This window comes from Bos mutus, chromosome 11 (genome assembly GCF_027580195.1).
Source record: "Bos mutus isolate GX-2022 chromosome 11, NWIPB_WYAK_1.1, whole genome shotgun sequence".
Lineage (NCBI taxonomy): Eukaryota > Metazoa > Chordata > Mammalia > Artiodactyla > Bovidae > Bos > Bos mutus.
Window position 1 is genome coordinate 62,001,590 of NC_091627.1, and position 9,723 is coordinate 62,011,312.

Sequence of the window (9,723 nt, forward strand, 5' to 3'; positions counted from 1 at the left end):
AATATCCCCAGTGATCCCCACAGCTGTTTTTCATCACATTGTTTTTAATACAGGGTCCCCTCTTCCATGCAAAGAAAAAAACTTTAAATGGTCTTATCTTTGTATCCAAATGGATATAACTATCACAGTTGTAACCATTAGTGTTTAAACTACATCTATTTACTTTGGCTCTCTATTTACATCTGTTTTTTCTTCAGAAGCTCAGGATATGTTGTTAGGCTATGTGTTTCACAGTCTGCTGTGTAGTATAAGAATTTAATGGAAAAGGTACTTGACCATAGTCAGCATGACTGTCCTGGCTGTTACCACGGGGAGTAGAGAACTGCAATGAAAGCTGACAGACAGCTTATTTGGGGGATTCAGTTCCGGCTTGGTCTGGTTTTCTTGCCTGTCCTCCCTCTGTTCATTCTCCATGAGCACTTCTCCTAAAGAACCTTTTAAAAACAGATGAAATCCATCTTGTTTGGGGGCCACCTCAGTTTATTAATTCAGGAGACTGAAGACAGTAGTGAACTCAAGCATTTGTCAGGGGAGCAGTCTGGGCGTTTGGTCTGTGTGTTTTCTACGAACCTAAAGCTGTTCTTAGCAGCTTGTTAGTGAGTGTCAGGAAGTGGAACTGGTCTCCACACTCTTGTTATTTTAGGAAGGTAGCATTAGCAGGTCTGTCCCTGGGCCTGCATCCCTCTCCCCCAGCTTCTTAAGGAAAACAAGGAGGGACTCTATAATAAAAGTGACAGCAGAGACAAGGGGCCACGTGGGGGTACGTCTGACTGGTTGTCATTGGGTGATGTTTATGTTGACACGAATATGAAGCCTGCTGAAGCTGTTCAATCACTGTGACCACCTCTCGGGGGAACAAGCAGTTATGGGGTTGTTGCGGTGGTCTATTCAGATGCCTTATCTCAGGGCGTCAGCCACACCAGCCACCGGCTCTCCCCTTGCTGATGGTACTCAGTGGTTCCTCTCTCGGGCAGGAAGGAGCTGACTGCTGATGCCCGGGAGCTCAAGGGGGAGCTGTACTGCCTGCCATGCCACGACAAGATGGGGGTGCCCATCTGCGGTGCCTGCCGCCGTCCCATCGAGGGGCGTGTGGTGAATGCCATGGGCAAGCAGTGGCACGTGGAGGTGAGTGCCCATGGCAGGGTGACCGGGCCCTCGCACACCCAAGGATCAGGGGTGCCAACAAGGCTGGGGGATGCTGAGGGGTGAGTGGGGGCACTTGGTGACTGTCAACTTTGTGGAAAACTAAGAACGTAGACGGCACGGTGCTGTGATCAGCCTGTGACGGTGCGGGGAGACTTGGTTCCTGGTCCAACCCAGAGAGGCATCCACGTATCCTCTCTTTTCTCATTCTGCTGTTGAGTCAGAGCCTCCAGATGCTGGATGAAGGCTGGGATGACCCTGGTCACTTCAGGGTCGCTTGTGACCCAGATGACACCAGCACCTAGGCTTTCATGGATCTTCTCTTTAGCTCTGGAGCTTTGCTTCACTACATAAATAAAACATGCTGATGCAAATATGACCTAATGCCATTTCTTTCAGCATTTTGTTTGTGCTAAGTGTGAGAAGCCATTCCTTGGACATCGCCATTACGAGAGGAAGGGCCTGGCATACTGTGAAACCCACTACAATCAGGTAGAGATGGGCTCTTTGGATGTGACACACACTTAGGTGAACTTAAGCTTCTCCACAGTTACGTGCAGAGAGAGCTCTGGGGAAATGTACACTGGGCTATACACGTGGCTTTTTAACTTTTTATTTGTAAAATCACTTCATACTCAGAGAAAAGTGGTAAAATAATAAATACAAAGAAAATACCTACATGTTGTACTCAGATTCAGTACCTACTTCATCACGTGTGTGTCCTTCCTGCCTTCTCTGACACACACATAAATGCTCATCTCATTGTATGCGAATCAATGTATACGTACAAAAGCATGCCGATTCTTTTCTAAATCACTTGATGATAAATTCCCTGTGGTCCTTTACCCCTAATGCTTCAGCGTGTACTTCCCAAGAATATGGGACTCACTTGTATAACTGTTATCATTGATTACTCTGTCCATTCCAGTTTTGTCACTTTACCGAGTAATGTCCTTCTGGCCTGTTTTCCACTCCAGTGCTGGGCCCAGTCCAGGGTTCTCATGCTCCTTTACCGTCCTGAAATCTCCAGAGCCGTGTTTTGTTTTCCATCAAGTTGAATAGTAAATTGTTTTCATTGTAGTAAGTAAAAACTAGTCAGTGAACATTTACTGATCATCTCTAGTAACAGCAAATTCTGAGTTTAGGTATAGCCAGGCTATTTTTTTTTTAATTGAAGGATAATTGTTTTACAATATTGTGTTGGCATCTGCCACACATCAATGTAAATCAGCCACAGGTATACATATATCCCCTCCTTCCTGAAATCTCTTCCCATCTCCCATGCTTCCGACTCCTCTAGGTGGTCACAGAGCACTCGGTTGAGCTCCCTGTGTCACACAGAAAATTCCTTCTTGTTATCTTTTTTACATATGGTAATGTATATGTTTCCACACTATCCTGTCAATTCAATGGAATATTACTCAGCTGTAAAAAAAGAACTCATTTGCGTCAGTCCTACTGAGGTGGATAAAGCTAGAGCCTATTATACAGAGTAAAGTAAGTCAGAAAGAAAAATATTGTATGTTAATGCATGTATATGGAAGCTAGAAACATGCTGTAGGGTATTTGTTTTTAAGTTTTACGAAGAACTGAAATTATATTAAATGTTTGGTGTTCTGATACTTAGTTGTAACATATCTTTAATTTTACCACTTTTTTTTTGTCTTTTCCCGTTTCCAGCTATTTGGTGATGTTTGTTTCCACTGCAACCGTGTTATAGAAGGCGATGGTGAGCACCTGTAGGGCACCTTTGGACACAAAACCCCTGGGTCATGTGAAAATTGGAAAATGTTGTGATGGTCATCGGTTACTTTTCCTCTTTCTTTGGCGTATTTCCCAAGTGATCTCTAGCCGTGAAATGCTAACTCCTAAGAATCAAACTTGTTGCTCATTTTTGATGACACTATAGGCCAGTGCTGCAAGGTCGTTACCATAGAAACGACTGACCCCGAGTCTTGCTTCTCCCTCCCATCCCTGGAATTACTTTCCGTGGAAGCTGCGGGGTGTGTTCATTAGGAGCACTTGGGGAGGGTCCCCTGAACCCTGCAGACGTGAACACCTGGTGGTTGTCTCTAGACCTTTCCAGAACCTGCCCCCTGGTCCCATGTGAGGAGGCCTGATTGACTAGCATGGAAAGGAAGCAGCTGTTTGCCAGCAGTCATTAGCAGATTCTGCCAGAAGCTTCCTGGTGAAGTTGTAAACACTGCTGTTTCCAGCCTGCTTCATGCCTCTGGGCAGAGAGCCGAATTTGGGAAATACTTTCTGAAACACTGCCCAAGTGCCCTTTGTGAAGGGGTGGCTTCAGGAAAGTGATCTTTAGTGCCAGTGGAAATAAATCTCACCTCCGTCTGCGGGAGGCAGTTGCCAGGAGAGAGAAGCGGGCAGAGGAGCTTAGTGTCTGCTTGGAAGGCAGACTCACCCCGGCTGGTGCGTTAGCACCTGGCTCCTGTTTCAGTTACTTACCTAGTTCAGACTACCTTGCTGGGCAGGTGGCAGGAGGCAGGTAGCGGTGCCAGTAGAGTTGGGCCGCACCTTCACAGCTGGGGAGTGGGGGCTCTGATGGGGAGACTTGGCATCTGCTGTTCAGATGCCTCGAAACATTAACCATCACTACAGGTTGAAAGGCAGTGATGGCCTTCCCTGAGGTGAGGCCTGCAGTTGTGGGAGATAGATGCAGAGCTGAGACTGTGTGTTCTAACAGTGTGATAGATAAATTAGTGAGTAACTTCAACTGATTCTGTGAGTATCAGTTAATGGCACTGAGATGCTTAGTGCCATGTGTGGTTCTTTTGTGAGGAAAGCCCTAGAGAACCGGCCTGGGGAAGGGGTTGGTGGTGAGCCGAGCTGTGGGTGAGTGACCATCCCCTCTCTCCCCAGTGGTTTCCGCCCTCAACAAGGCCTGGTGTGTGCACTGCTTTGCCTGTTCCACTTGCAGCGCCAAGCTGACACTCAAGTAAGTGTGCGCTGGGCCTGCGAGCCCTTGGGTGGGACGCGTGGGGGACATTGTGGAGAGCATTCAGTGTTGGAAAAGTAGGACCTGATGCTTCTTGATTCTTTCTGTCCAGGCCTTCTCAAAGCAAAGGTTCCTCCTTTAATCGTTCCCTCTTTTCTTTTGTTCCTTCTCTGTCCTACACAAAGGGATAAGTTTGTTGAGATTGATCTAAAGCCAGTCTGCAAACATTGTTATGAGAAAATGCCAGAAGAATTTAAGAGGAGACTTGCCAAGCGGGAGAGAGAAGCCAAGGATAAGGACAAGCAGAAAAAGAAAAAGCCAGTCTGTCTGTGAGCTTTTCTGTCCCTCTGCCACCATTTCTACTACTTTCTCCTGTGGTTAGTCCTCCAGAATACATGTTGATCCTGGTTTTGTCTCCTACTTTTCTTGTTTCTTTTTGGCATGTATTTGTAGCTGCCAGAGGCTGACATAGATGGGCTTGTCCTGTGTAGAGCTGATCTTTTTGCCTAATTATTAAAAATTACACTCTTTAATAGGGTCCACCCTTCACATAACCTGTACTGCACTTGCTTTCTTGAATCTGTAGACTCTCTCAGCTCATTTTTTAATCACAATATGGTATAGATTTCTTTTTTTTCCAGTGGATTCAAAGGGAAGAATTCTAATCTCTTAATAGGTACTGTAAAAGTTTCAAAGTATTTCTGTCTGATCATTACAGCTTTTAAAATCCTAGTTTTTGGCTTCTTTGCCTAAAATAATATAATTGGTCAGTTCCAGTGCTGCATGTTCTAAGTTCTACGTTAAACTAAACTCTCAGCATGTTTTCTATCTAAGCAGAGACCACCTAAAGTAGAGAATAAGATACGGCATCGCTGGATGTGTGTGTGTTTTTGTACAATTCCTGGTTTTCACAGGACATATTTCAGTCTTTGAAATTCTCTTGCATTGTTAGAAAGACTGTCTCACTTCTTCATAGGGACCATTGTGTTCTGAGTTCTAAAAGTTTTTTATTGTTTCAATTTTCAAGTTTCCTTCTACAAAGAAAAATTAAAATTCAGATAGAAAATGAAAACAATGTAAGGTTTGCTTAGCAGGGTTCCCTGGTGGCTCAGTGGTAAAGAATCCACCTGCCAAAGCAGGAGATGGGGGTTCAACCCCTGAGTTGGGAAGATCCCCTAGAGAAGGATATGGTAACCCACTCCAGTATTTTTGCCTGGAAAATCCCATGAACAGAGGAGCCTGGCAAGCTATAGTTCATGGGCTCTATAGAACACTTTGGGAGAACTTTTTAACTCAATAGCACTATTTAAATCAAATTGCCAATTGAAACATAACATTTGAATTACTGTCATCATTAGGATCTCTGGGAAAAAATCAGAAAATAATTCTCACATGGTGTTTAAAAAAAAGGTTTTTCATTTTAAATATGTGGTCAGGATTTAACTTTGTTATTTTTGTTCTTTAAAATTGTATCGACAGATGTAATAATTTGTAACAGATAACAGTGTATCACTGGACTTGTCCCACACATTTCCTAGATGTAATTTCACAGAAATCGAACTAGTTAGAAAGTTCTGCATTTGTTCCCTTCACAATTAGGGACCCACGATCTCAATGGCTATGAGCGCTGATAGCTGTCAACTGGAAATGCATCACCCATAGCTAGGAGGCCTTCTCAACAACTGTCCGGAATTGTACAAGTCAATTGAGGGTGTGTGCTGTCCTGGCTTTTAAAGAATTGAGTTCTCCATATACACACTGATCACAGATGTGACCACAGGCCACACGGTCCACTGGTGCTCTTGAATTTTCTGTGAGACAGCCAACCAAAGTAACTTAGATGTTAGTTTAGGTTTTTCTTTTTGAAGATGATCATTGTTGGGATGGGAGGCCAGGCAAGATGAAGCCTCATGGCTCCACTATGTAAAATACTACATGAGATACCTACACCTTCAATAAAGAGAATCAGTCTTATCAGAGAGATAGAGTTCTTTGCTCTGAATAACTATTTTTTAAAAGTGTTCTCACAGTATTTTAAAACATGATTGACTTTATCTGAGTTTTATTCACGTTAGATTCCCTGCATACTTAGCACAGACTAAAATGTAATCAGCATTCTGTATCATACAGATCATTGTACAAGATCAGTTTATAAGGGCAACTTTCTTCAAATGGTATTGTAGTTTATGTTTACCATAATGATTAGAATTGAGATTAGAATTGGTTTTTTGCTAATATGAATATAATTGTAATATGCATAGTGTCTTCATTTACTTCAATAAAATTACTGCACATTATCTGTATGTCTGTATACAAATGTGAATACATTTCCACTAATATTTTTTTATTATTATTAACTTTAGGAATAAATTTGTGGAGTTTGACATGAAGCCAGTCTGTAAGAAGTGCTATGAGAAATTTCCATTGGAGCTGAAGAAAAGACTTAAGAAGCTAGCTGAGACCTTAGGAAGGAAATAACTTCCTTTATTTTTTCTCTTCTATGCAAAGATAAGAGATCACAACATTGCCTGACCTGATGCACCCTGTCTTAAAGTTGTGTCTCAAAACAGTTGAGAGTGAAGAGGACCTATTGAACACCTATTGGTGTTCTTCATCTCCTTTTTCTCATTAAAGAGAAAAAAAGTTTCTGTCATCATATTTAAAACATGGATGAGATCAAGATTTGCCTTTGTTAATAACCCTTATCAGTTTGTTGAAATGTAGATGATACATAATAGAAAAAGAAACATGGTTAAATGTTAAATTTTAATTAAGGTCCAAAATATTAAATATAACTTTTAAAAATGAAAGGAGTCAGTTTTTACATGACTCAGATAAAAAAATATAAACATTATTTACTTTGTATTCGAAAGAAAAATAATTACAACTGCAGTTGGGGAGGATATAAAAAAGAAAACCATATCTCACAGAATCTTAGTGTGTTTATCAAACTAGTGACTGTAAAATGAATATACACATTACTCATATAAGAAACAAGTGTATTCAGAACTACTTGATTTGGGGACTTTTTTTGTTATGGTTAAATGCAATAATTATTAAGCTTAGTTTTAATTTTTATTCTCCTTTGTGAACTTCTTTATACAGTTATGTCATGGTAGTTATAGCTAGCTAATAATATTCTTTTTAAAATTTTGTGCAAAAAAAATTTATACTAGGTATTTGAAAATACAGTATACTTTACAATATTGGAAAAATGAAGTATTTTTTCATGTATTACAGCAATTATACTTTGAAGCTTAAGATCACAGATGCAGTCTTAGAATAGGACATGAAATTAAATGTTAAGTAGTTTGGAATGTATCACTTAAAAACGGGAATGTTTATGTATTGATCATATTGCCTTTATAACCATGCTAATATCTATGCTTTATATATAAATAAACTTGCCTTGCCTTAGAAAAATACATAATCAGGAGTTCTAGCTGTTTCATACCTTACAAACTAAAAACAAGTGCATTGAATGAGATTTGTAAACTCAAATTCATTTACCACAGCTATGATTATTAAAATTTTTTTCTTCTTTTTGAGGAAATACATTGAAATTAATTTGTGATCTTAATTAGAAGAGAATTATGTTGATATGTTTTCAAGTTTTTCATTACAAATCTTATAGTTAGATTTTATTTACTGTATGTAGGAGGTATAAGTAACACTTTTAAATTGGAAGAGTGGTGTTTAAGTATCAACTTTAGGCCAAATGTAGTGAATTATTTTATTTTGCAAAGTTTTATCTTAAAGTTTCTGGATGTCTTTCTCCATAAACCTATATGCAAAGAGAATTTTGTGAACATTTTTTAAATGTTGCTGCTACTATGTTATCATGTAAAAGAAAGTTGCAAAGATGGGCTTCTAAGGGGAAAATTATTGGTATTTTCAAAAAATTGCTGAAATGTTATTTTGCCATAAAAAAAAATCTCAGGATGCTACCAGTCTGCCATTAAGATATTTGTATGCATGTATTTTTAAATACTTGTGCATGCACTTTAAATTGTATTTCAGTTTTTAATTTATAACCAATTAATTTTTTTTAGTGCTCTTTTAGAGTTCAAAGAATGATCAGTGATAGAAAATAATATATACTTTAAGACTGTGTTCAGAAGTCTGAACAGTCTGCATTTGACAGCAAGAATCAAATTCCCTTCAGCGTGCCTTTGCCAGCTAATACATGACCAGCAACAAAAATCTTTAAAGTATTTATTAAATACTGTATGGTGGATACAGTGCAGGATCTGCAGTCTGGGGTCTTGATGCTAAATTCCTGAATGCTCCGGGAATGCTCCACACAGGAAATCCAGAGCAGAAAGTGCCCACTTACCTGTTTCTAATCACTGAGAAGAGGCATGGGCTGAATCACTACAGGGCTCATGTCTCTCCTGTGCCCAGAGGTCCTGCTGCTCACCTCTCTCATAAAATATGACTTTGTATTTCCTGCAAGTTTGCCCCTTGAATCCTCCAAGGCCATGGGGTGTTTTATCCAGACACACACTCCCTGCCCCCTGCAGGGGATCAATGAGCCCTCACTCTTACCAGGAGTAAGGAGTAGATGGCTGTCAGTGGATGAGAGGATGGACTTGCTTAGTTTCACATGGCTTCCTCCCAGAAGGGAGAAGCTCAGGCTAGTGAACAAATCTTTGCTTAAAATCCTACAAGGCATTTGAAATAATTCATTGTTTACTACATTTCTAAGTGCTCTTTTCCTTATCAAGCCTAATATACTTGGGAAAATGTCTGGGTACGAGTCAAACATTCTTTACATCTTACTAACATTGTAACTGATGGTAGGTCATTTTTGCCTTGTTTGCCAAAATAGCAATTTCTAAATTAAGGAAATTTTGAAGTTGGCTTATGGCATTGTTGTATTTCATTTTCGATTGTAAACTCCGTGGCAGGGACACTATGTCAATAATTATGTTTTTACATAGCAACCAGTGCAGTATACTCTTGGTGCTTAATAAATGTTCATAATTGTTAAGAATAACTGTTGTCTTTTGCTTAACTTGAACGGCTTTGAGACATGGAACCATGAGGATATAGGACTAATGCTTAAGAAAGCCATTTTGGAAACAACCGAAGTGCCCACTAATGGCAGAATGAATGAGAAAATGTGGTCTGTGTAACAATGGGATATTATTCAGCCACAGATAAGCCATCCTGCTATTTACAACAGCATGGATAGGACATGCTAAAAAGTCAGAGAAAGACAAATATTCTACGATCTCACTTACACGTGGAATAATTTAAAAAACCAAGCTCATTGATACAGAGAACAGATTGGTGGCTGTCAGCGGCAGGGGACAGGGGGTGGGGGGTGAGGGTGGGCAAAATGGGTAGAGAGGGTCAAGAGTCACAAACTTCCAGTTATAAAATAAATAATTCATAGAGACGTCATGTACAGCATGGTGACTATAGTTATTAATATGTATTACATATTTGAAAATTGCTAAGAGAATAGATCTTAAAAGTTCTGATAACAAGAAAAAATTTTGTAACTGCATGATGACCAATGTTAACTAGACATTGTGATCATTTTGCAATGTGTACAAATGTGGAATCATTATGTTGTACACCTGAGAGTAACAAACTACATGTCAGTTATGCCTCAACTT

The 9,723-nt window shown here is 40.0% G+C and overlaps 1 protein-coding gene across 6 annotated transcripts in view; it reads left to right on the top strand.

The window, feature by feature from the left end:
* LIMS1 (LIM zinc finger domain containing 1) overlaps positions 1-9,100 on the top strand; it is an 82,778-nt gene extending 73,678 nt beyond the window's left edge. For 4 of the 6 annotated variants that reach the window (XM_070379502.1, XM_070379503.1, XM_070379501.1 and 1 more), the window contains exons 6-11: positions 975-1,125; positions 1,543-1,635; positions 2,824-2,872; positions 4,021-4,096; positions 4,282-4,473; positions 6,460-9,100. In XM_070379502.1, coding sequence (XP_070235603.1) covers positions 975-1,125; positions 1,543-1,635; positions 2,824-2,872; positions 4,021-4,096; positions 4,282-4,429 — 517 coding nt within the window. In that variant the 3' untranslated portion in view covers positions 4,430-4,473; positions 6,460-9,100. The remainder of the gene's footprint in view (positions 1-974; positions 1,126-1,542; positions 1,636-2,823; positions 2,873-4,020; positions 4,097-4,281; positions 4,474-6,459) is intronic. The other 2 variants (XM_005889968.3, XM_005889967.3) reach the window with 1 other exon arrangement.
* The last annotated feature ends 623 nt before the right edge of the window (positions 9,101-9,723 follow it).